Consider the following 27,805-nt stretch of genomic DNA (forward strand, 5'->3'; position numbering starts at 1 on the left):
AGAGAGAGAGAGAGAGAGAGAGAGAGAGAGAGAGAGAGAGAGAGAGAGAGAGAGAGAGAGAGAGAGAGAGAGAGAGAGAGAGAGAGAGAGAGAGAGAGAGAGAGAGAGAGAGAGTGAGTAGCTACTTCTACTGTGTTTACGCCACGGAAATACTCGGCTTGGCATTTTGAAGTATTTCTATGTTTATTTGGCCGTTTAGGCTCGCAACCGAAGACAAAGACTAGCCTACTATGCTCGCGTGTTGCGCTCGGAACGTGCGCACAGCATCCTATCAGTAGAATTCAGTTCTCTTTCGCGACTTATCGCGCTTTTAATATTTCTTTTCAATATAAAGCACATCCTGCTCTTTTCTTTCTCATTCATTCATGTTTTATTATTAATAACTTTAAACGGAATCAACTGAAATCTGCGCGGATTATCAACAATACAACACATTTATACATAAATTAACGGTCTCTCCGGCAAAAGTGAGGTGGGTGAAATGTTTCGAAATGTCTCTTTGAACAGCAAAGCACCCGTTTCAATAAAAGGATATATTAAAGTTTATATAGCCTACTTTTACATTTTCGCTGCTGTTCTAAAATTATTTTCGCCATCACCTTAAATAAGCAGCAGCTGCTTGAATCCCAGTGCAGAGTGCAGGAGCTGTAACTGTTAGGTTACCACAGAAATGTAGGCGGTTAGTTGATTGCTGTGGTGACTCGTGACTCTCGCGAACAGCACTGAACAAGCACGTCTTCATTTTTTTTATCGTTTGTTGGTAAAGGGTGAGAGACCAGGTGTGGCTCACGAGCCAGGTCCCCAACCACTTGTGTACAGACGAACACGAACTGTCGTGAGACTGGGCCGGTCTGACAGGGTGGGGGGCGTGGCATCACGATGGTGGCTCACCATCGTGATGTCGGTCAGCCATCATGATGGACGATGATATCGTCCATCGGCACAACCCTAGTGTGAGTGTGTGTGAGATAGTGAGTGTGTGTGTGAGTGTGTGTGTGAGAGAGTGAGAGTGTGTATGAGTGTGTGCGTGTGAGTGTGTGTGCGTGTGTGAGAGAGTGAGAGACTGTGTGTGTGTGTGAGTGAGTGTGTGTGTGAGTGTGTGTTGTCCTGACCGTGAGCTCCTGCTCGAGTCGGTCGAGGCTGCTCTGAGATCCTCTCTTCTTCCTCCTGAGGCCGACGGATTCGCTCTCGTCTCCAGACACGTCTTTATAAAACACACTCGCTCCCACGATGCAGCCTCCGTCACGAGTCTTACCACCTGACAGATTCACTCCTGCAGCGCACCACAGCTACACACACACAGGAACGAATGACACGGTCAAACCACAAGAGTAACCAGAGAACGGGAATCAGAACGGGAAGAGGCTCACCTTCATGGAAGCATCTTTCTCATCTAAAGGTCGCAGGTACACGGGAACCGGCAGATTCTTTATCTTGTTCTCGGCTTGTCCACCATTGGCAACCTTTAAAAGCAGAATATGGAGGCTTTAACAAAAATATGAACTTTTTTAATATTTATAGGCAACTTTTTATTAGGATTCTTGCTTTCTCACAATATGCATGATAGAAGTTTATGTCTGATACGCAGCAGGGCTATTATAGTTTACTAAAACCATAACCGACAACATAAAAATGTTTTCATTAATTAAAATAAAATAAATGTAAACTGAAATACAATATAAAAAAGTAAACTCGGCTATTAGCCAACCTAAAGCACTAAAATAACTAAAAATGAAATAAAATGAATAAAAACTATATAAAAGAAAAGCACAAGAAAATTAACTATAATATTATCTCAGTATCTGCGTTTCCATTACCCATCAAATAGCACAAATTGAAATATGCCAATATAATGTAAAACAGTTTTTACACTCACGTCAGGTGGTTTTCAGTCAATTCGAAGAAGTAATATTTTGCAAAACTGCAATGAAAACGTTCTTTTTTTTGGTCACCTGACATACGTAACAGTCGATCTACAGGTCTAAGGTGTTTTTGGGGTCCTTGAGGTGTTCTGACATGCTCTGACATTTGTGCTTTTTTCAGTTATTATAAACATGTTAATGGCAAAGGTGTAAATTCACTCTATATAGCACAAACGGGGCTACCGTAATATGTGAGCAACATGTATGTACATTATTTAGAGAATAATGTTTATGCGTGGTTATTGAAAAAACTAAAACTTAAAGTGTCTGAAATAAGGCCACAAAACACATACTAAATATGTGTCCACAAGACTTTTGACTAATGAGTGTTGTTGCCTAGAGTTTTTGCTTCAAAATGATCTGAAAATCATCTTGCCTAATCATTTACACTAAACAATACATTGATTTAAATTTTATAAGACACCTTTTGATTGGAAAGGCAATATGCGTGGAGGCGTGTTCACACCTGAGAAGACAAAGGCCGGATAATGTGCCACATACATAATGAGCTGCATATTAATTAGCCTTTCACACAGATGTGTCACAGGGTCCCAAAGAACGCAAGGACAAAAGAAATTATCTATATATACATGTTTTACAATTAGAAATTGTACCCAATTACAAATAGGTTACAATTACAACATCAATTACAATTTTAACAATATTTCAAGTGTATTTCTTTGTAAAAAGTATACATTTTATCATACGTATTAAAAAAGGTAAGGATTCCTTAGTTTGAATATTGGAACAAACACTATAATAACATCTTAGTTGATAATTCAATATACCTACTTTATTTTTGACAAAACATCATACTATAGTATATTTAACATGAGCAGAAATTGGTGAACAAAAGCATACCTATTTAATGTGACAGTAGTCTTTTTTTACAGTCAAAACTTTATAATCTATCCAAAACTAATCACAAAATCTTGTCTAAACATTCATATTTAGTCTTTGTTACAATATTTGTAACATATTGTGTATGATATATTAGCATATACATGTGAATTTGCAGTTTGTTGCTTATACAGACATTTTATTTCAACATATTTCAGTCTATTTTTACTCATCTTAGTAGGCTATAGCAATATAGTTTGGATGTGTTCATGTAAACAAAACGTTTACTAATGTAGGTGCGAGAGTGAATGAACGGCACAGACACGCGCTTTATAACTGTAGTAAACAAAGCGCGCACGCGCCTGTGCCGTTCATTCATCATTTAGCCTACACACAGACACGCAATTCATATTTAAACAGTCTTTTTGCGGTTTACAGTCAGACACTATTCAATATCGCGTTTAGAACAAATCACTTACGAATAATTGACTTACTACATTAGCTGGATCCATTGCTCCTCGAAATGAAACTACCAGCACTTCTGGAACATTTTCCAGGGTTATTAGATAGTATTATTGCTCATAGCATAGGGATACGCTGTTTACACAGCTGTAGTAAGATATTTACTAAACATGATGTATTTTATAATCCAGCTGGTGGGCGTTGGCATGTTTGCATGGCTTGCCTTAGATCATTTGCGTTTGAATACCGCGCGCTCTCCGCGGGCGTGGCACATTAATGCGTAATCAGGTATAATGAGCTGGAAAGAAAAAGACTGACATCTCTCTCTTTTCATACAGATTACATAAACTTAGAATATTTGTTTTTTATATAAATTAATTCATTTAAAAGAAGAGAGTTCAAGCTTCATTATGGAAAAACACTCGTGCCTGTATGACAAGGAATTCGCGGAATTACAGTTAATTTTCGGACGCGTTTCAGAATGGACTTCACTGACAGAGAGAAGGCAGAACGCGCATCATGTTTGTTTTTCTTTATTTGGCGACAAGCACAACACTTTACTTTTAATGTGTAAAAAAATAGACACTTATCAGGATCTAATGATGTACAACACTTAATATGTAAGATCAAAATCAACAGAGTATTTTGAGTTTCTTTTGCACTGATAAGAAAAAAAGCGAGACGCCGACCTCAGAGGGTTAAAGAAGCCAATATGATTTCGACAGATTTCTTTATTAAACTTGTAAAAGACAAAAGAATTATGGGATTACTGGATTTTAAACAACAAAGGAAATGCAACAATTTATAAAGAGCTTATAAAGAGCAGATTTGAGGGAAACACCTCATATGTGCCGCTCTCAAATATAAGGGTCTTTCCTTGCCATTAATGCTTGGAAAACACACTTACGTCTCCTTCCATTAATAATAATGTCTAGTGCGGTGTCTGAGATATACGCAAACCTACCGAAATACGCTGCTATGGTGTTTGTAATGACTTATCGCGAGAGGAAAAAATTTACGTTTTAGTCACATAACATCGGTTAATGGAAACACGTCATTTTGCAATAGGTTTTTTATCGACATTTAGAACACATCGCAAAAGTTTTGCGCAAATCTGTAATGGAAACGCGCGTGGCTGCCGAGACTGAAAGCAGTGTTACACAGACAGTGTGTTTGAGATGTTACCTTGTGTTTGGGAGGTAAACTCCATCCACACGCCTGTAACCTGCCGTCCTCTTTCTGCACGTGATCCTTCACCTGCCGGTACTGAGCTCTCTTCTGCTCTCGACGAGACACCACACTCTCCACCTCAGCCCTACACACACACACACACCACACACCACACACCACACACCACACACCACACACCACACACACACACAAACAGAGAAACTTAACACACCACCAGGACCAAAAAAAACATTCCATATGACTATTCAATAACAATACAAATAATAGTCATTAGAATTATTAATATTAATGTAGTCATTATTTAAACAACATATTTGTTTCATCATTATTTAAATTCTAAAAACTAAACAAATCAATAATACAACCGCATGAATACGATTGTACCATAAACTAAAATTGTTTTATTATTATTTAAATTCTAAAATTGAAATCAATTAAAAAAAAAATACTATTGAACTGTAAAAATATTAATATCATTTATTAATAATTATTATTATTATTGAAAACAATATTTTTGTTTTATATATTTAAATTATAAAAAATAAACAAATCAAGGAAGAAATACAATGGCAAGTATTATTATTATTAAATATATATTAATTCTAAACATTAAACAAATCAATAAAGAAATATGTTACAATAAACTATTGTACTATATAATAAAAAATATAGCCATTTATTATTTATAATAATAATTGTTATTATTGTCATTATTATTAAATACAATATAATTCAAATGATTTTTTAAAAAAAATCAAGAAATACAATGGCAATAATACTATTGTGCCATAAAATAAAAATTATGTGTTATTATTAACATTAAAAATAATAGTTTTATTTTAATATTTAAAAGGAGAAATTTAAATCAATAAAAAATATATAATACTATTGTACTTTAAAATAAAAACATGTATTAATAGCATGTATTATTATTATTAATAATCATAATTTGTTATTATGGAAAACAATATTTTCATTATTTAAATGATAAAAATGAACAAATCAAATAGCCTAGAACATTTAATATATAGTCCATCGTATATTATTATTGATGCAGTCAAAAACCTTACAACTACTTTGCAAGCTTTGGCTCAGGTAAGGGAAGGAATGAAGATGTATTTCTTTATTTTTTTTCCAAATTATGTATTATACTGTATTAATAGTCTTTCTAGTTACATTAAGGCTACATGTATTAAAGCAGAGTGCTCTGGGTAATATTTTATATCACAAGTCTTGTACCAAATGTCCTTGTTAGTTTTAGTCATTCACATATCTTTTTTTGTTAGTCAAGTTTTAGTCGCCTAAAAGTCTCGTCATTTTAGTCTAGTTTTAGTCAAAAGAAAACTCAATATATCTTAGTCAAGTTTTAGTCAAAATATTTTAGTCTTTTTTTTTAAATAACAAATTATTTCTGAGATTATTTCTGATAACCATTTCAGTGAAATAGTATTTCACAATTCTCAAATATTGTTTAAATGTCATAATTACCTGACAAAATACACTTTTTGAATGATTTTTGTTGAATGCAACGTATAAAATAAGAAATAAAATAAGTATATACCCAGAAAAACTGAAAAGAATAGGCCTACTGTAGGCCTAAAATACAACCTGTTTACATTCTAGATTGGTCTTGAGAAATAAACAAATTAGATTTTACAAGGCTTAACAATTAATATTTCTGCTAGGTAATCATCATCAGAACGGAAAACATGTGGATTTTTTATAGACAACAATTGCACAACCTATTCGATATTCTATAATAAAATCAACTAATGGAATATTCGAAATTTCGTAGAGACGATTGTAGACGAAAATGAATAGACATTTTATCTTAGTTTTTATTTTATGCAAAACATTTTAGTCTCGTCTTTTTTCGTCAACAATAATGCATGTTAATTTAGTCTTAAAATTAACACTATTTTAGATCAACAAATAATAACCCAAAATGATTGTCTAGATAATGACATGCTTAAGACTTTTTTTTCCCCCTGTCCTGGACTCGAATAGTCCTGGTCTTGGACTTGGACTCGAATAGTCCTGGTCTCGGACTTGGACTCGAATAGTCCTGGTCTCGGACTCGAATAGTCCTGGTCTCGGACTCGAATAGTCCTGGTCTCGGACTTGGACTCGAATAGTCCTGGTCTCGGACTTGGACTCGAATAGTCCTGGTCTCGGACTTGGACTCGAATAGTCCTGGTCTCGGACTCGGACTCGAATAGTCCTGGTCTCGGACTCGGACTCGAATAGTCCTGGTCTCGGACTCGAATAGTCCTGGTCTCGGACTCGAATAGTCCTGGTCTCGGACTCGAATAGTCCTGGTCTCGGACTCGAATAGTCCTGGTCTTGGACTTGGACTCGAATAGTCCTGGTCTTGGACATGGACTCGAATAGTCCTGGTCTTGGACTTGGACTCGAATAGTCCTGGTCTTGGACTTGGACTCGAATAGTCCTGGTCTTGGACTTGGACTCGAATAGTCCTGGTCTTTGACTTGGACTCGAATAGTCCTGGTCTTGGACTTGGACTCGAATAGTCCTGGTCTTGGACTTGGACTCGAATAGTCCTGGTCTTGGACTTGGACTCGAATAGTCCTGGTCTTGGACTTGGACTCGAATAGTCCTGGTCTTGGACTTGGACTCGAATAGTCCTGGTCTTGGACTTGGACTCGAATAGTCCTGGTCTTGGACTTGGACTCGAATAGTCCTGGTCTTGGACTTGGACTCGAATAGTCCTGGTCTTGGACTTGGACTCGAATAGTCCTGGTCTTGGACTTGGACTCGAATAGTCCTGGTCTCGGACTCGAATAGTCCTGGTCTCGGACTCGAATAGTCCTGGTCTCGGACTCGAATAGTCCTGGTCTCGGACTCGAATAGTCCTGGTCTCGGACTCGAATAGTCCTGGTCTCGGACTCGAATAGTCCTGGTCTCGGACTCGAATAGTCCTGGTCTCGGACTTGGACTCGAATAGTCCTTGTCTTGGACTTGGACTCGAATAGTCCTTGTCTTGGACTTGGACTCGAATAGTCCTTGTCTTGGACTTGGACTCGAATAGTCCTTGTCTTGGACTCGAATAGTCCTTGTCTTGGACTTGGACTCGAATAGTCCTGGTCTCGGACTCGAATAGTCCTGGTCTCGGACTCGAATAGTCCTGGTCTCGGACTCGAATAGTCCTGGTCTCGGACTCGAACAGTCCTGGTCTCGGACTCGAACAGTCCTGGTCTCGGACTCGAATAGTCCTGGTCTCGGACTCGAATAGTCCTGGTCTCGGACTCGAATAGTCCTGGTCTCGGACTCGAATAGTCCTGGTCTCGGACTCGAATAGTCCTGGTCTTGGACTCGACAAAGATAGTCTTGACTACAGCCCTACATGTATGTGAAGTGTGTAAGGACGTCACTCACTCCTCATTGAGGAAGTCGAAGGCTCTGGATTTGTCGCTTGGGAGTTGAGCGATGGTGCTGCTCCTCTTCTTCACCGACGGGACGATGTGTGCGGTGGGAGCGTTGTACTTCAGGTTCACCGGGGCGTCGGGTTTCTTGGCTGCGGAGCCGGACGAGGAGCTGAAGAGTCTGCTGAAACTGGGGCACGAGGGAGAGGAGAGAGACGACACACAGACTCATATGCGGACACAAGCGGCAGCAGGGGTTAGAGGTCAAAGGTTAACCGTTATGGGGTTCTGGGGTCACGTCCCAAACATGTGCCAAGCTCTGCGAAACCCAACCCTAACGACGATCAGTGTGCACACACCACATGCTGAACAACTGACCACTGCAAACACACCTGCTCTAATATATATACGTATATAAAATACACTAAAGTTCAAACGATTGGGGTCAGTAAGATTTTTTATTTTTTACATTTTTTTATTCACCAAGGATGCGTGAAATTGGTCAAAAGGGACATTAAAGATTTATAATGTGACAATTTTTTTCACAAATATATGCTGTTATGAACTCTCACTTTATTAATCAAGAAAATATTTGTATCCACTGAAATATGAACCAGCACAACTGTTTTTAACATAATAATCAGAAATGTTTCTTTAGCATCAAATCATCATACTGAATTCTGAAGGATCATGTGACACTGAAGACTGGAGTCATGATGCTGAAAATTCAGCTTTGATCACAGGAATAAATTACACTTTACTATATATATATATATATATATATATTCACATAGAAAAAATATATTTTAAAATCTAATAATATTTCACTTTTTTTTACTGTATTTTTGATCAAATAAACGCAGCCTTGGAACATCGATCAAAAACTTTTTTTTTTTTTTTCAATCTTTTGAAAAGTAGCATGTACCATGTATATAGTGATTTCTGAAAAAACTCCAGATTTTTTCCCCATACATTTTTAAAAACGTATCAAACATGTTATTGATATTTTGGTCATGCTCCCCTGCTCTATTTTTGTGCAATTAAATAATCTTAATTCTAAAGGCTTTTAGGGATCAACTGGTCTGCTTTATTCCAAATAGAGCTGCACGATTCTGGATAAATTGAAAAATCACGATTTTTTTGACTGATGTGTGGCGCATCACAGCTAGTGCAAGATGAGCACTAGTGGCTAAAAAGTATATAAATGTTTATTTTGTTATAAATGTGCGCTGGTTTGTCTAGATCAGACTCTTATTCCTCGGCTGGATCGTGTTGAGACTTTGAAGCTGCACTGAAACTCACATTTGGACCTTCGCTAAAGTCACTATATGGAGAAAATCCTGGAATGTTTTCCTCAAAAACCTTAATTTCTTTTCCACTGAAGAAAGACAGAGATGAACATCTTGGATGACGTGCGGGAGAGTAAATTATCAGGAAATTTTAATTCTGAAGTGAACTACTCCTTTAATAGACAGAGCAGAATCATAGTCATTTAGGAATTAATAGAGATCGAGATTGCGGTCTTTTAACGATTAATCGTGCAGCTCTAATTCCTAACCTAAACATATAATACTAATAAGTCCCCAACACACCTTCTGCAAACACACAGGACAACATGAGCAGGAGCACAGAGAACACACAAGAGCACACAAGAGGAGAATGAATGGGTTTAAAATAGATGCAAAACCTTAAATGCCCCCAAACGCAAAACCCTAAGTAGACTGAAATGACCTGAGAATGGCATCTCAATGAAGAAAACAAGCAGCTTTCTGCCAAACCCTTTAAAAGTAAGTGTAATGAATGCTCAAGCATTAGTCCCGTGAAGTTTAACGCAATCTAACGGTCTGGCTGTAAATTCCTGTTATGCTTCTGTTAAAGCTTAAAAAACAACCCCATTCCCAAGTCCAAGAACACATTTTTGGATTCAAGGATCAAACCAAGTGCAAGTTTTACTAGGTTTTCTAAGATTTACCTACATCCTAGAAGAAAAACAAATAAAAGGGGGACATAAAATGAGATAGTTTGAACGCCAAACCACACAAAAAACAATATAACAGCAAACTTTGAGGAGAACTTAGAAGTTGTTGCTTACAACTGCCAGATACTGGACTTTTTCTTCTCCGACAAGCCTGGATTCTCTCTCGATGCTCTGTATCGAACAACAAAAACACACTTCAGTCAATGCAGACCAGGCAAAGGAAACCAGTTTGGAAATAGGTGTTGATTAGGGTTGGGTATCTTTACTAGGGCTGCAACAACTAATCGATAAAATCGATTATAATCGATTATGAAAATCGTTGTCAACGAATGTCATTATCGATTAGTTGGTCTGCTTACGTCACGGGGAGCGTTTACTGGTACGCACACACACGCAAGGTCTCTCTCCCTCAGGCGCTCTGCCGAGCGCGCGCGCTACACGGTTTGGAGCAGTCTCTCCTGTCTCGCATGCGCGTTCTTGCTTGCGCGCTCTAGATTTCGGGAGTTTGAACCATAGGTTTGAACTAATTCACGGGCATCAGGGAGCCGCAATCAATATGCGGGAGACTCCCGGGACTTCCGGGATGTCTGTATTTTGTCTCGAGCATCAGGTTGTGCAATCAGTTCGCTCGCAACGTAAGTGATGGATTAAAATAGCGCTACCGCAGAAATAGGTTAAATTAAAACGGTGTTTACAAAGTGAAGCATTAAATACAAAGGCAGTTAATAACAGCAGCAGTAAAATATTGTTTTTTAGTCACTGTACTCAGTGGTTTTCAGCGAATGCTTGTGCACTAATGCATAATTTCTCCTGTCCTTTACTCAAGCCTGTTAGCTTGCTGGGTAACGTTACCTCCATTCCGTTCTCTTTTTATAGCATTTGTCTACTAAGTTTTAATTGTTTTTCAAACGCGATCTACTGCGGCTCTACGTTCACACAATTGTTTTCAGTCTTTCTATATTTATTTAATCAATTTATCCTTATATTATATTCTTTTATATATTATATATATAATATATATTATATTCTTTATCCTTATATTCCTTATATATAATTAATTTTAAATAAAAATTAAATGAATTATATATTTTAGATGTTTTTAGTTTGTTTTTAGTTCAGATATTCAGATCTGAACAACATGTCTGTGTAAATTTGTTTTAACAAAAATTGTGTTAAAACATAATATGTTGGATATCATTTTTTTTAACAATAATCATGTTTGTCAACTTGCCATCAGCAATTATCATTAAAAACAATGCAAATATTGATATTAGTAAAACTCAATGTGTGGCTTTTGCACTTTTTAAAGTACACTTTTACACATAAATACCCTGATTTACGGTTTTATTTAGTTATAATAAAAAAAAAATCTAATTTAATTTCTATCCGATTAATCGATTAATCGAAAAAATAATCGTCCGATTAATCGATTATCAAAATAATCGTTAGTTGCAGCCCTAATCTTTACATTTTAACGATTCCAATTTCGATTCGCTTATCGATTCCGATACTTAACGGACCCTAATTTCAATTCCAATAAGGTAGAAAAAAACAACAACTTCGAATATCATTCACATTAAGTCTTATTGCAAAACATCTCATTGTAGCTGAACATCATGAACAAAAACCAACAGGCTAAAGAACACTTACATGAGAACTTCCGCCAAATAAAAATACCATGGAAAAAAAAACTAGCCTAACTAATATAAATTTTAAGTATTATTAAAGAGAAGTAAACAAGTAAAGACAAGTAAAAAAAAAGAACAAATAAAAAAACTTTATTATAAGATATAAGATTAAAATAAACTGTGTTTTAGATTTTCAGGTACACAAACTATAAATCAAATGTAAAATAACACTGCAGTTTATAAATAAAATATACATTACAAATATAGTTACAAAAGTTATTCGGTGAAGAATATGTGAATTTTCTCTTTGTCTTTTGGGTGTTATTATAGAAATGGCAGCAGGAGTGTTAGGCTGCTGTCACTTTATGAGTTGCCCAATATCGTTACATATGCCCTGCAACACAGAAAACAGCATGTCTCGTGCTTGAATGGTTTAAAATCACATTAAAATCACTTTTTCTGTGAGCGCGTTTTGAATGTACGTGCAGCACATAAAATAGCGTGCGAGTCGGCTCGCGCTTCAATTGTTTAAAGTCATATTGAAATCCTTACAAAGGAATCGATAAAATTTTTTACCAATTCCCGAATTGGAATCGATTTTCGATTCCCAACCCTAGTGTTGATTGGAGACGAGCGTGACTGACCGGATCATCTCGGTCCACCTGACGGCCTCCTGTAACTCCATCAGACGCTCTTTATACTGGTTCCTCTCCATCAGGACTCGAGCCATCTCCACCCGTGTGAAGCGCTTGCGCTGGGCCGTCGGCACGTCGCTCTGAGGGACACACGGCCTGTTAGTGTTCAGCACAGTAAAAACTCAGCTTTTCAGAGAGCGTTTTACCATACAAATCAATTTAACGGAGTTTTAAGTCACCATGAAATCAAAACTGACATTATACATGACATATTAAATGTTTATTAGACATGATTTATCTGTGCACATCATTATTGTGCCTAATAAAATAATTTTCCATCCCTCTTGCAGCATCTCTTGACTTCTCTGATGATGTGGGCGGGGCAACCTGTCACTCACATGAGATCAGCCAATAGCAAACCACAACCATCCAATCAATTCCCCACAGACAAAATCAAGCCCCGCCCACATTTGCTCTTGTTCCAGAAGCGTTTCACTCAGATATACGACACAATAGGGGAGCAAAGACGAGCTGTTTTGGGAATACAATGTGATTATAAGATACACTATTTTATAATTTGCATAATTTAGTTTCTTAGGACAAAATATTACAGCATTTCATCGGCTTTGTAATGAGCAGTGTTATGGTGTAAACCTTTAACTGTTAAAGGTCTTCCTGCAGTTTTCACTCTTGCAAGTGAAGAAATCAAGTCAGAAGTATTTTACTGTATTATACAGAGCAGTTGTGTTATATTAGATATTATTATTATTATTATTACTAAAGAATCCCAATCTCAGACAGCGGAGTTTCAGTTGATAATAAAATACTAAAGCGCAAGGTTTTAACTCTTGCAAGAGAAGAAATTAAGTAAAAAGTAAATTTACAACTGTAAAGCACAATAGTTAATAATACTTAAATGCGCTCTCTCTCCGCTCACATGCGCTGATCGGAACAAAGGAATATTAAAATAATTAATCATTGGTTTATATCTTATACACTGCCCATCATTTTAATCCCATATCAAACACAGTATTTTATGTCTATTTTAATATGTGAAATATATATATATATAAAAAAATTTACATTTTGAAGAACAATATTATGTTAGTCCACAGCCCCCAACCAGGGGGTGCTGATTCTATGACGAGTGGCACTTTTATTTCTTATCTATTTTTGAACTTGCAAATTTTGACAACTGCACTTTTATTTTCTCTATTTTTGAATTTCATGCAAGTTATGACACAGCTGCACTTTTATTTTCTTTAATTTTGAACTTGCCTTTATTTGATGTAGAGAGTTTGTATTTAGTTACAACTTGTTACTATAGTGATACTACTTGTTACTTCAATAAATTGGAACATTTTAAGCTTGTTGCGTATTTCATTAGCATTGTGTTGGGGCGATGGGGGCCGGTGGGGCTCGAAAATTCCCCCTTGTCCAAAGCGGGGAATGACCGAAAAAGTTTGAGAACCACTGGTCTAGAGCATCGGTGGTCTCGGTCCACAAGGGGGCGTCAGCGAGCTCTATGGGGGGTCACGTCATATTTTGAAAAGTGTTGAGCAGTGAGCATTAAAGCAGCAGTCCGTAACTTTTTTGTGTTCAAAATGTACTAGCGAGTACATTGTGAATCCATTTTCTAAACCGTGTTTTTGTCTTATCCTGAGTCACTATGGTACACCTATAATAAGTTTTTATATTGGGACTATTTTACACTGGTTCGGGTCACACCGCTGCGGTGTAACCCAGTGACTCGTCTTAGACATAAACAGAGAGAAGTAGCTCCGGCTACAATGTTCTTCCGCAAGACGCATTCAGGGATTAAAGTGAAACAAAATCTTCTGACTGAAATTTTTTTCAGGCCAAGTCATATTCCTTTAACTTTATTTAAATAGTCGAGACCAATAGCGTTTTAAGGGGAGATTTTTTAAACCGCTTTAATATTGCCAGTTTAAAAGCTATTATAATCTATGAAAAAAAATTACTTGGCTTGACAAATAATCAACCATCTACATAACTTTTCAGCGCATATTTTTATTTATCTTATAAGACCAAACAAACAATGCTAAACTATATTAATATATAGTTTTTTCCATGGCAAATTTTTTGGCTGAGGGCAAAGTGAAGTTTCATAACTTTATATATTTAGGCTATTTAACTTTAACTTTGTAGCCTATTAGAGGGCTGACTTATGTTTGACTGAATTGTTTTCTTTATTTCTCATTGAATAGCTTCTTATAGCCTTACCTATAAGGCTACTTAGGCTATACTTTTATACTGGATATTATTGATCATTAAAACTGACATTTAATAAAAAGAGACAGGGTTGTGTAATGTTATATATTCTAAAATATATAAAATATTCTTTATATATATTTTACTATGCATTCTTTTCACAGTATGTGTACATGCATAATAAAATAAAACGATACAACCCTGTCTCTGTTTGTTAAATGTCAGTTTTAATGATCAATAATGTTTCATATTTTTAAAATGAAAACAAAAAACAGGGTTGTGTTTTATATTTCGTGTTGTTATAAATATATGCAGTGAAGATAATCAATGTGCATTGCCTGAACCACATTTGTGTGGCCATTAATATGTTTATGATAATATGTTCATTTATAAAGAGGTGTTTTATATATTTCGTTTTATTGTTGATGAAAAGAGGCAGAGTTGTATTTTATACCATATTTCATTTGATTGTTAGCTAAAATATACATAAAGAGATAACCGGAGTGGCCAGAGCGAGCTGAGTGACGCGATCAAGAACGCGCTGTTCCGTTTGCAGAATAACCGGACTCGCGTCCTCTCGTCCTCGGGAGTTCGTTCTCCCGAGTCGAACTTGGCAAGTCCGAACTACCAAGAACGCAAGTCTTAAGTTTGCGTACTTGGTATTGAAAAACGTCCAATATTGACCCGGGTTCTGTTTTCTATCACGCGGCGTGCACGTTTGCGATGATGTAGGCTAATATGCACGCAAACGCACCAGGGTTCGATAGAATCAAGTTGAGTGTGAAACCAGACCAACGCTGTGGGGGGCGCCGGGAACAAACGCGCTCGGATTCGGACCGCAGCAAACCAGCTGTAGCCTGACATGCACTTTTCCAAAACTAAGATTAATTGAGTGAACACGGAGCGGTTTTTCCGTGAGCGGGAATTGAAAACCCAGAGTGGACCATGAGCGAAGTGATTACAGAATGTTAGAGTGGATAGAGGAACGTGCTTTCGCTCCAATCCAGGCTTTATCACATCCCCCTCAGCAGGGGGAATACACCTCGTCTTTCCTTAATTTAAGACCTATTCAAAATAAAATCAAGACATTTATAACACTATTTGAGAAATGAAAGCATATTTACGGCCTTAAAATTATGAAAAGTGAATTTAAGACATTAAGGACAGACGGGAACCCTGCAATTGACGGAAATCCGTTGTAGCGGCGGAGAACTTTAATACCTGCGCATTATTCTGTTAATAAACGCATGTTTATTAATCGCTAGAGCGCCAAACGATCATATTACATTAGCTAATTTTATTCTTGATCCCTGGCTGACCAAAAAATGGGTTTTCAACGATGTCCCAGACACCAGTCATTTTGTAATAGCCTATTTAAATTATTTTTTTCCCTACACATCAGTGTGAATAATGATATTTTTGTTATTGCATTTCAAATAGGTCCAATTAATAGACTACTCCTAGGCTTATGTTTTTAAATTATTATTATTTCCTTTATTTTAACCAGGAGAATCACATTGAGATATTACTATCTCTTCTTCCAGAGAGACCTGGTCAAGACGGCAGCACAAAAAGTTTCATACACGAGAATCACAAAATAACAATGCCACATTTTAAACATTCAAGAACTAAATAGATAGAGGCAAGTCAAGAAAAACAGTTACAAGTGTCCTTTAAAACATTGAGCAAGAGACGTTTAAAAGTGGTCAGGGTTGGAAGTGCATCTAAGTCAACACTGCATTGGCTCCCTATTAAACATCGTATACATTTTAAAATATTGCTGATTACTTAAAAAGCACTAAATGGTTTAGCTCCGCAGTACTTGAGCGAGCTCTTAACCCATTATAGTCCTTCACGTCTATTGCGATCTCAAAACTCCGGCCAGTTGATAATACCTAGAATATATAAATCAACTGCTGGCAGTAGATCCTTTTCCTATTTAGCACCAAAACTTTGGAACAATCTTCCTAACATTGTCCGGGAAGCAGACACAGTCTGTCAGTTCAAAGCTAGACTAAAAACACATCTCTTTGACCTAGCATTCACATAACACTCTATAGACTTCTATAATTCAATATTAGGCTGCTTAGATTAGGTCAGCCGGAACCGGGAACACTTCCCTTAAATCCTGATGTACTCGTTACATCATAAGAAGAATGGCATCTACGCTAATTTTAGTGTCTTTGTTTATCCCGAGGTTTTCCCGCAGCCTGCCGGATCCAGGCCGTTTCCAGATCTGACGAAGGACTTTCGCCTGGACCCGATGACAATGCAGTGCTGAAGTGCCAACTAGCCTCTCCCTATGGAGGATCCCTATACCACTCTACAGATAAAGCGTTGTGGAATTTTTCGGTTCGCGTACCTACCCAAAGTGATAAGATAAAATAAAAATTCTGCATCAAAATTTATAGACAAGACAAGTAGTTTGTTTAGGCATGGTTTGTAAGGAATTACAAACCTGCGCACATATATTCAAACGCACATAACTATAGAATCAATTCTTAATGCGCATGTGAACGCCATCAGCGTCTATCACAGGTTCGCGTTTAAAGTCTGTTTAGAGAGAACGGTGTCGTCTTAGCGGCCCCTAATTTAATAACAAATGATCATTTAGACGGAAGTGAATCAATCAAAACTAACTTTAGCTGGAAAAAACATTTTTCAAGAGCCACTATAAAACCAAACCAATCTCTGTTACCTTAAATTATATGTTTATCTCTGTAAAGCTGCTTTGAAACAATCTACATTATTAAAAGCGCTATATAAATGAGGATGACTTGACTAAGTTAAGTACATTTTGCAATTCATTCCAAGTCCAAGGAGCATAAAAAGAAAAAGCACTTTTACCAAATCCTGACAGTAGCCTTGGGACTTTTAGCCGAATGTGAGAGCCAGACCTAGTGTGGTAACTATTTGTGCATTAAATTAAAAGATTTGAAGAGGGTAATTTACCTGAAAGAGCTTTTGCGATAAATAAGTACATATGTAGCTTTCTGCTTTGATGTAAAGATGACCAAGCTAAAGAATCATATGATGTGTCCGTGACTGCACCAGAAACTAAGCGTAAAGCAGCGTGATACACAAGAGTCTAATTTTCTGAGTAGAGATGTAGCTGCATGCATATATATAAGTAGATCACCGTAATCAATAATAGATAAAAATGCACTCTCTACTATTTTCTTTCGGGCCTCATATGGAAAAAATTTTTTAAACGATAGAAGAAACCTAATTTTGGCCTAAGCTTCTTCAACAACCTATCAATATGTACATCAAATGCTAATCTTTCATCCATCCATCCATATACCCAAGTATTTATAAGAACTAACTCTTTCTAGAAATGTACCTTTTGAAGTTGTAATTCACATATCAATTACCTTAGAGCGACCATGACTAAAAATCATGTATTTTGTGTTTTTTGCATTTAAAACCAATTTTAACTGTGACAGTGAGTGCTGCAGTACTTGAGAAGCGTTCTGTAATTGCTTCAAGGCTTGATTTAAAGAAGATGCTGTTGTATAAATAATTGTATCATCTGCATACAAGTGTAATTTAGCTGACTCTATTCCATTGCCTAAATCATTGATAAAAATAGAGAATAAAACAGGGGCTAAAACAGATCCTCAAGGAACCCCAATATTTACTTGAAGGAAAGGTGAGTTGTAATTTTCCACAGACACAAATTGAGTGCGTTCTGAAAGGTAGTTAAACCAACTTAGAGCCGCTTCACTAAGGCCTATAAACCTAAGTCTCTGTAACAGAAATTTGTGATCTACAGAATCGAAAGCCTTTGATAGATCAACGAATAGCGAAGCACATGACTTTTTACTGTCTAAGGAGGTTATAATATCATTTGAGACTAACATAGCTGCAGTAATGGTACCACGTCCTGTTCTGAAACCTGACTGATAATCGTGAAGAATATTATTAACCGACAAATTACAAATGGCCTACTGATGTTTTTGTTTTGTTACGCTATTATTTGTTCATAAACATATCTGGTTATAGTAATAAACATACTGTTTGTTTAAAAACAAAACATTTTGTCTTCCTTGCTGCAAGCTTACAAGAGCGACAATATCATTAAATGTGAAGCAGGGGCCTAAAATATTTTCTTGGGAAAAAGGGGGTCTCAGACTAAAAAAGGTTGGGAACCAGCGGACTAACAGATCTGCAATCCTAATCCAGACAGATTTCTACTGTTGACTTACATCATCGTCCTCTTTCGTCTTCACTTTGGCTTCCTGAGTCTCAGCTCGGACTCTGTTTGGACAAAAACACAAAAGCTTGAGTCAGAAAGAGCTTCTCTCCGGCTGAAATGCTGATGTGTGTCAGTGTGTTTAATGTAACCGTTTGAGCTCGTCCTCCAGCTCTTTGTTCCTCTCCTCCAGTTTGTCTTTGGTGTGTTTCAGGACCTCCAGTTCTCCCTGAAGAACGTCTTTCTCACACACCAGCTCATCCACACGAGCGATCAGGTCATTCTTCACCACATTCAGAGCGTTCCTGCAGCAAACACAGCAATGCCGCTTTCAGTGTGTGTTTCACAATTTATTACAGTACTCTATGTCAGGCAAATACACAGTATAAGTTATGAGTTTGCTGTTTGAATTAAATGTGTTGACTTTGAAAAGGGCCTCGCCGTTTTTTCTCTTGTTGTTTTCAGGCTCTACTAGAACAGGTTTTCCTGCTTGAATGTTGATTATTTTCCTCATATTCTCCATTGTTGCGGCTCCTCTCTTCCCAGTCTGTCAGTAACGCTCTGTTTACTTCCTGTCTCTATGAAGCCCCTCCTCCTGAAAAGCACACTGTGCTCTGATTGGTCGGCTGGAGTAGTGTGTTGTGATTGGTTGAGCACTTTGAGTGTGTTTGGGAAATGTCCCGCCCCTTTCCATAACCGCCAGTTTAACACAGTACTAACTCACTCAACCAGGCCCCGCCCCTTTATTCTGCGTATGAATTATTAAAACGAGGAATATTGTGATGTGTTCGTTCCCGGAAGAAACTCAAGATACAATGGAGGCGTTTCAGGAGTTCAGAAACACTGACACTGAGTCTCAAAAGGACTTGACATGCATTTTTTGCATACATATACAGCACGAAAATATCTAATTTTATAAATTATATAGAGAATACCTCCCGCTGGAGGGACTTTGGAAACTTTTTTTATGCACAAACGGCACAATTACACACTAAAGAAGAAAAAGCATCATAGTTTCTCCTTACAGTGACATTAAACATTTCCATTGCGCTGTTCTTACCGATTGTATGAGACAGGCAATAAACATCCAGTGATATCGGACTGTTATGTACCAGTTATTTTTAATAAATCATTAGTTTAAGAGTGATTTGTGAGTCTTTGAATGAGTTATCAATGCAAATTGGTTTACCGACTTACAGAATTGATTGAAGGCAGTTACCAAATCTGATCCACTAAACTGCCATTATTACTTTCAGTCACATTGGATTGAACCGAACCAAGAATTGTGTACTTGTGAAAGCAAATGTTAAAAATGCTAATTTGCAAGGTTGCTTAAGGGCAGTTTAAATTGCAATATGTAGTACCATTAGAGATTGCTGTAATTCCTGTAAAACAGCAGATGGCAGTAGAAGCATTGCATTCAGAGGACATGCAGAATAAATGCAGATTGTTTTGTGTTTTTCAGCTGGTGTAAATCAGAAAACTAAATCCACATTATGACTTACTTTGTCTCCAGTAGCTGAGTGTTCTCATGGATCAGATGTTCGACTTCACGACCCATTCCTGCATGACAACAACATAAAACAGGTTTCATTTTACACACATATATATATGGTAATCATGCACAGATCTCTGAAAACCCCACAAATGCTGATTTGACCATTTCTGAGACGGGGAATATGAAATCATGCTTACCAAAGAAATTAAGGTCTAAAATTGGCATGCAAACCAAAGAACAAGAAAAAGGATCAGTGAATGACCAAAGCAAAATCAAGTGAAATACAAATTAATAACGGTTCCAACACTGTATCCTAACCAGGAGCAACACACAACAAAAGCTCTTTATTCCATGTAAATCTGAATTTATCTTAAAAATGTGCGACTCAAATATGATACAGTAGACTTTAAGGGCTCTAAATGATCAAAACTTTGCTGATAAAGCTGTTGCACACAATTTACTGCAGTCCTGGTAGATAATTTAGAGGTTTTCATCAAGTAAAAGCCTGTTAGTATAACTGTAAAAACCTTCAGTGTATTTCTGCTGCAAAATCTTTACTGATTTTTATCAAATAAACATAACTTTAATATTGTTACTAATATTTCATCTGGACTGAAGCAGGTTCACTTGATTATTCAGACATCATTTTTTAGAATTATGATGAGTCTCAAATATGATCATCAGGCTTTTAAAGAAGGTTCATTTATTCATCTTTCAATCATTATTGTATTGCATTGCATTGCATTATAGGTGAAACTCAAAAAATTTGAATATCGTGCTAAAGTTATACTTTTGATGATAATGGCTTACTGCTTATGAAAACCCCAAATTCAAAATCTCAGAAAATTTGAATATTACATGAAATCAATAATAAAAAAAAGGATTTTTAATACAGAAATGTTGGCCCTCTGAAAAGCATAATCATGCATATGTATATAGTTATATAAATATATTAGTTTCACCTTTTAATTTGAATTACTGAAATACATGAACTGTTGCACGATATTCAAATGTTTCCAGTTTCACCTGTATATGTTTCAAGACTACAGAGCTTTGATCATAAAACAAAGCATTTATCATCTTACTAAAACATATTATTGGCAGATATTGATATTTACTGTATATGCATTTTATGTAAGTATCTGCTTTACTGTAATAAATATCTCACTGATTTACATTACAAGCATCAGAATTTCATCACTTTATGTCCATATAAATATCAGCATCGGCAGCAAAATAAATATTTTTGCTCAATTTGAGTCTCTGAATGAAATTGACCTGTTTTTTCCTCCATATTCTCACTACATCAGACTATATGAGCCATACAAGCCTGATGCATCAAATATGAGCCTCAACAATAAACACATAATATCTTGTATGAAGCTTCGTTAATGTGTGGACTACATTGCACCTGGTGAGGATATGGTGTACGAGAATAAAAGCAGTGTAAACATACACACCAGAATACTCGTCTGGGGGAAAGAAATGAAGCGCCACAAACATGGAGGAAAGACAGCATGATTAGATGGGCTGTGAATGTTAGTGAAGAACCATGGGTTTACATTAGAAGATGAATAAAAGTCACTGATGTCTTAACTACTAGAGAAAAATAACACAAAGGAAAAAGATACAGGAACAACAGTCACACACACACACACACACATGAAATGTGCACACACACATTCAAAAACACAGTCATGAATCATGAAACTCAAAAGAATCAGCTTTGAATCATGTGCTTTTAAACAAAAGAAGCACTGTAATATTAGTCTTATGATAACTGAGCCAAATCATTATTCACTGATAGTCGATCAGTTTGATTCATTTAATCATCCAGGCCGGCTCTGTGAATTGTAAGAACTAATTTATCAATAAGATCCGCTTCAAATGAGCAATTCATTCATAAATCAGATGGGAAAAAATGTGATTACTACGCAACTCAATCTGTTCCACATCCTTCAAGCTACTGTAAGTTACCGCATGTTATTTCAATTTGTACCACTTTTATGATGCTTTATTGTTATTTTGAGCTTGACAGCCTCAGTTCTCATTCACTTTTATTATACTGAAAATAAAAAATAATAAAAAAGGAGATTAAAAAAATCATTAGAAATTAAAAAATGGTAAGAGACTTTTTTTTTTTAAATCACCCAAACAAATTATAATATTAAATATAATAAAATGTATAGTACATTTTTAATTCTATTATTTTAAACAAATTATTTAAAATTATAATTTATCATTAAATATAAAAAAATATAATCTAATTGAAAATATGAATAAAAACTACAAATAAAATAACACTGATTTTCATTTGTGAATTATTGTGACTGAAAACTCACCCAGCAGATCAGCGCCTTCATCCACGTCTCCTATGAGGTCATTTCCTGCAGACGAGAGCTCCTCGAAGAGCGAGTCGGTGTTACGGTCAAACGCCATGTTCTCGATGCCTTTACTGGGAGTGCTGGAGAGGGACGGAGAAGATGAACGCACACAAGACACAGAAAGCTTCTTCGTCTGATAACGTCCAGAAGAAATCCAGAGTGTCAAGTCAAGTCTCCTTCATTTATACAGCACTTTTAACAATACAGACTGTTTCAAAGAAGCTTTACAGTGATAATAGGAAATTAAAGTAACAGAGATTGGTCTCTGGAATAAAGATATTGTCCAGATAATGTTAGTTTTGATTGATTCACTTCAGTTGCAAAGTGTTTGGTTCTCAAGAACGCAAACCTTGAAATAGGTTCCAAGGTGCAGGCGTTGAATAGGCGTAGTGTGTTTGGACTGAAAGTCCTCTGTGTGATAAGGCACGTCCTGTGAGTGGATGATTGAATCAGCATTGGCGTACCTGGAGCCTTTGCATCCGCTCAGGTCCATGTCCAGTTCTGGTGTGGACTCGATGATCGCCTGGACCTCCGATCGCTCTGCGTTCTCACTGTGATCGGCTCCTGCGAGTGAAACATCAGTTAGGGGTTTTCAAAAGGTCTTAAATTCATCATGCACATGAGATTGGTGCAGAGTCATCAAAAGCAGTTTCTTTAAAAAAGGGGACTGGCATTTAATTAACATGATCCATTTATGGACGTATAAATGGTAAAACAGACCTGGAATTGAGCTGCAATAGAGTGTGCAAACTTTGCTTTTGGTGGTAATATCAAATAAAATTAAAGTGCAACAAACACTGGTCTTCAATTACAACATTCAGACTTCAAAATCTGGACTTCACAAAACGCTTCCAGTGCCACTTATGATGAAGATGAAACATACGCAAACCCTTTTGCACAACAAACAGAAGGATAGTTTAAAATAAAACTTAAGACTCGTAAGACATGCGCATGACAAACCCAATCTCAATATAAATCATGCATCTCAGATTATTTTACTTTATTACACAGGCTGTTTTCTTTATTATCCATCCTAAACTATGTGTGAGATTAAAATAAATGTGTCGCACAGCATAGTATGTTGTGTCAGATGTTCCCGGATGGTCTACCATTTCCAATAAATTTTCGAAGTGTGGATCCGTGTTCACTATAACGGCTAATATTACCCACAACCCACTGCGCTTTGGAGGAGGAACTACAAACACGAGTAAAAATTGTTAAACTACAGAACATGGCTGACGGTGAGAAGTTTAGATAAAGGTTTGAGTGACTAATCAAAGTTTAACCTGATAAAAAAACATTTATTTAACGTTATCCGTGTTTATTTCATCTGCAATAAAAATGTGGACTTGTATAAAGATACGTTTGGCCATTAACTTTTAAATGCATCATTATGCATTAATATGAGGAGAGTCTCAGCATGAAAGATCAACGAGCTTCTGCATTTCTCTCCGACACAGTAGGAAATTAAATGGAGGATTTTATCTTTGATGAGATGATTGACAGGCCAGTTTATTGTGACAGGATGCGACAGAGCAACCGTTAAAGAAGCATGACGTGATAGTTCGTCCTAAAGCTTGTGTACTCGCGTACTCTTCATATTAAACGCGTAATACGCATGTGCACGCCGTCAGCGTTTTCACAGGTTTACGTTTTTGGGGCTTGTGCGGAGATAACATTTTTCAAAATTTTTCAACACTGTTGTTGTGCAAAAGAGTTAAAGGTTTTCTGTTTTCAGTTAAAACGGCGTCGTGTAAGCAGCCCATAAGTTAATAACTAATGATCTAATGAATAAATAATGCAACGCAAGTGAATCAATCAAAACTAACTTCATCTGGACAATAACTTTATTCTAGAGCTGCTGTAAAACCAAAAATCTGTGTTTTAATTGATTGATTTTAATTTAAAATGCCTCATACACCACATGCATATAGCGCTGTGTGAACGCGTTCATGTGATTGGCTTATATAGATTAAACAATCCCCCACGTGGGGTGCGTTCTTGTGATTGGCTAAAACAAGGGAGATATCTGATTGGTTGCAGATCATTCCCTGTTTAAAAAAAGGCATTTTAAGTGAAATGCAAATGCAGTGAAGTTCACAGACCGCAAGCAGTTTGTAAATCAAGATATATTTGTGTGTGCATCAGAAATACATTTCTGAATCTTGTCCTGTGCATTTCTGAATCTTGTGTGCATTTGTAAATTGTATGCATTTCTGAATCGTGTGTGTATTTATTATTTTTTTGTGCATTTCTGAATCGTGTGTGTATTTATGAATTTTTTGTGCATTTCTGAATCTTGTGTGCATTTGTAAATTGTATGCATTTCTGAATCGTGTGTGTATTTATTATTTTTTTGTGCATTTATGAATTTTTTGTGCATTTATGAATTTTTTGTGTATTTATGAATTTTGTATGCATTTGTGAATCTTCTGTGCTTTTTAAATTTTGTGTGCGCATTTGTGCATCCTGTGTGTGCATATTTATGAATCATGTGTGTGCACGTATGAATTCTGTGTGTGCATATGTGAATGTAGTGTGTGAATTTATCTTTATTGAGACTCTTTAAGCTCCATAAAAATCTGTTACTTTAATTTCCTATAATCACTGTAAAGCTGCTTTGAAACAGTCTATATTGTAAAAAGCGCTGTATAAATGAAGGAGAGTTGACTTCTGCTACACACTCAAAAGTATCGACTTTTTCTTCCCAAAAAGAGTACACACTTTAATGGCGTAGTATAAGTGGTCGAGTTGAGACGCAGCACTGGATTCACCTGTGGAGGGCGTCTCGGATGCCGTAGCCTCCTGTGCGCTGATGTTCTTCAGTCTGTCTGGTTCAGCGTTCCTCGAGTCCATGTTCCCGTGCGACCCCTCGGCCTCCTCCTCCACCGACACCATGAGCACGTCAGACTCGGCTTTGGGTCGTCCCCGACCAGCGCCAGAAAGTTCATCCTGATAACAATAGATCGATAGATTTATTTAATTCCATGTCAGCATCTAAAGCTATTTGCATGGCCAAAATTCAATTACAAAAATAGAAATATCATATAAAACCAAGCGAACAAACACAAGTCATATTATTATTATTTTTTAATTAACATATGGAAAAAAAAAATCCCAAACCTTTTCAGGCATAATCTTACTAAATAAGTCCTTAAGTGAAATAACTTCATAAAAGAGCATTCAACTTTTATTAAACCCAGGACAGTCAATAAAATATGTTTAACAGAGAGGGGAATCTTACAAAACATGCATAAAGTTGCGTCTTCACCTTTTAAGCAAAAAAGCACGAGTCAAACTTCTATGACATATACAATATCTGATGAATACCACTTGATCAGATCTAGTTTTAGGAGTGATTAAAAGTCTGTTTGAATTTTCCAGATTAATTTCATTCAATTATTATTCTTCATGAGTTCCACTCCTCTTGCCACTTATCCAATATATACACCGATTAATAATAGTTCTAATATCAGAGGGAGGAATTTTCCTGAAAACAAACCCAGGTGGCATGAAGCATTACCAGCGGCATTAGAAATAATAAATAGTTATCAACTGCACATATGTGCTAAATGGGACTGTTCACATTAAAAATGAAGATTAACACAATAATTCAAGTCTATAATGTCATCAGCACACCATGATACCGTATGGAGGACAGACATGCTCATGCAGATTCATTTGGAAAGATTATTATATTTGTTATGTTATGTTATATTACATAATGTAATGCAAAGAAAACATTTTCAGTCATTCAACTGAGCTTTTAACCACATAAATAATGACTGACAGTTCAGTAATTGAGAAAAAAAATTGAAGAAAAAACACTGACATACAAAAAAAAAAAAACCACACGATTTGGTGCTATAATAATTAACATACAAAATTAAAGAAATATTCCAGGTTATCGTTTACTAGAATTCACTGTTCTTTTTTTTCAATACAATGAAGAGAGATTTAAAAAAGCTTCAAAAATGAAACCATAAAGACCATTTTCCATGTTTCCTATTCATTTTTAGAAGTTGAAATGAACCAGGAATATTCCTTTGGCTACATTGCAAGCGATAACATCAACGACACAGATGCTGAATGCAACCGAATCTGAAACTTTACCAGGGATATTGACATCATTTGTGAGTTCACATGAGTGGTTTTATATGATACATCCTAATAGATGTTATGTTTATATGGTTTATATGATGGTTGCAGGCAGCAGTTTGTGGACTATGGGCTATGAATGCAAAAGAAACACCTGACTATCCACACAAAAACAGTCATGATGTGGAGACAAGCCAAACGTAACACACTACACACACTACACACTACACACACTACGCTACACTGCGGCTGCCATGAAGATTACGGCTACCTTACTGGAGTCGGTCCAATGGGTTTCCAAACTGTCCTGTGAACTCTTACCGTCCGTCTCCAACTGCCCAGAGAGAAACGTACAGTATAAAACACATGAATGGTGGCACTTTATTCTGCCAGGTGGCTGATGGGAACTGCATTGCCATTATATAAAGAGAAAAACAGGACGGTTCTTCCCCAAAAAGCATTTTGTCAAATCCAGATTAAGCTGGTCAAATGAAATGTAGGCCAGGATTACACATAATCTGTGTTTCAAGGTCGATCAATGGATGACAGGGTTTATTATGGGAATTTGTACTTTGTGTGTTTGTATGGTGTAAAAGCGAGATTGTGCATCCTTATGGGCATTTTTGTCTTTTTCAGTTTTTTTTTGTGGATCATTTTGCCTGTTAATGCCAACTGCATAACATTTTTGGCTCGATTCTAGCAGTTTTAGAGTTCAACATGTTTCATTAAAATATATATATAATATATAATAATGTTCATAAACCATTTTCATGAGCTTACATGGATAGTTCACCCAAAAATGAAAACTACCCCATCATTGTCATAAACACCTAGATGACTTCAGGGTGAGTAAATCATGGGCTAATTTTCATTTTTGGGTGAACTATCCCTTTAAACCTCCACAGCTTTCTATAACTTTTTTTTTGGTTTCACTTTTTAAACTTTTTTTTTTTACTTCAACAATAATCTGCAAAAGGGTTTTGTTTAAGATGAGACCAAACGTAAGTTTGTGCTCCCAAGATTTTTATGACAGTTTTTTGACATTAAACATGAGATGACAATGGGAACCCATTTTAATTCACGTAATGTGATGCATTTTTGAACTCAAAAAAAAGTTAAGTTGTTTCTGAGGCCGAGGATCGGTTATTACATTATGAAAGACATTTTCTTCCTTACAATAACAAAACAATGAACCATGCACAATAAGATCAGATATAAAGACCAGATATTATTAACATTTTATTCCATGTTGACTTTAAAGACCATATTTATTTGCCAATGTAATAAAAACCTTTTTTGATGCCTAAATATCAACTAACGCTCATAAGAAAAATGGGGAATTATGCAAAATTAAGCTGC

The 27,805-nt window shown here is 36.4% G+C and overlaps 1 protein-coding gene across 1 annotated transcript in view; it reads right to left on the reverse strand.

The window, feature by feature from the left end:
• LOC143737942 (C-Jun-amino-terminal kinase-interacting protein 4-like) overlaps positions 1-27,805 on the reverse strand; it is a 69,906-nt gene that overhangs the window by 24,525 nt on the left and 17,576 nt on the right. Inside the window, exons 3-15 of the mRNA XM_077229747.1 lie at positions 26,718-26,780; positions 25,123-25,300; positions 22,813-22,912; positions 22,307-22,428; positions 19,972-20,029; positions 18,619-18,771; positions 18,480-18,531; positions 12,049-12,179; positions 9,891-9,947; positions 7,812-7,988; positions 4,410-4,539; positions 1,371-1,463; positions 1,113-1,289 (exon numbers count right to left, since the gene is read on the reverse strand). Of these exons, the coding sequence (XP_077085862.1) occupies positions 1,113-1,289; positions 1,371-1,463; positions 4,410-4,539; positions 7,812-7,988; positions 9,891-9,947; positions 12,049-12,179; positions 18,480-18,531; positions 18,619-18,771; positions 19,972-20,029; positions 22,307-22,428; positions 22,813-22,912; positions 25,123-25,300; positions 26,718-26,780 (1,491 nt within the window). The remainder of the gene's footprint in view (positions 1-1,112; positions 1,290-1,370; positions 1,464-4,409; positions 4,540-7,811; positions 7,989-9,890; positions 9,948-12,048; positions 12,180-18,479; positions 18,532-18,618; positions 18,772-19,971; positions 20,030-22,306; positions 22,429-22,812; positions 22,913-25,122; positions 25,301-26,717; positions 26,781-27,805) is intronic.

Source organism: Siphateles boraxobius, unplaced genomic scaffold (genome assembly GCF_051911475.1).
Source record: "Siphateles boraxobius isolate OS27281-9 unplaced genomic scaffold, OSU_SipBor_1 131, whole genome shotgun sequence".
NCBI classification, from domain to species: Eukaryota; Metazoa; Chordata; class Actinopteri; order Cypriniformes; family Leuciscidae; genus Siphateles; species Siphateles boraxobius.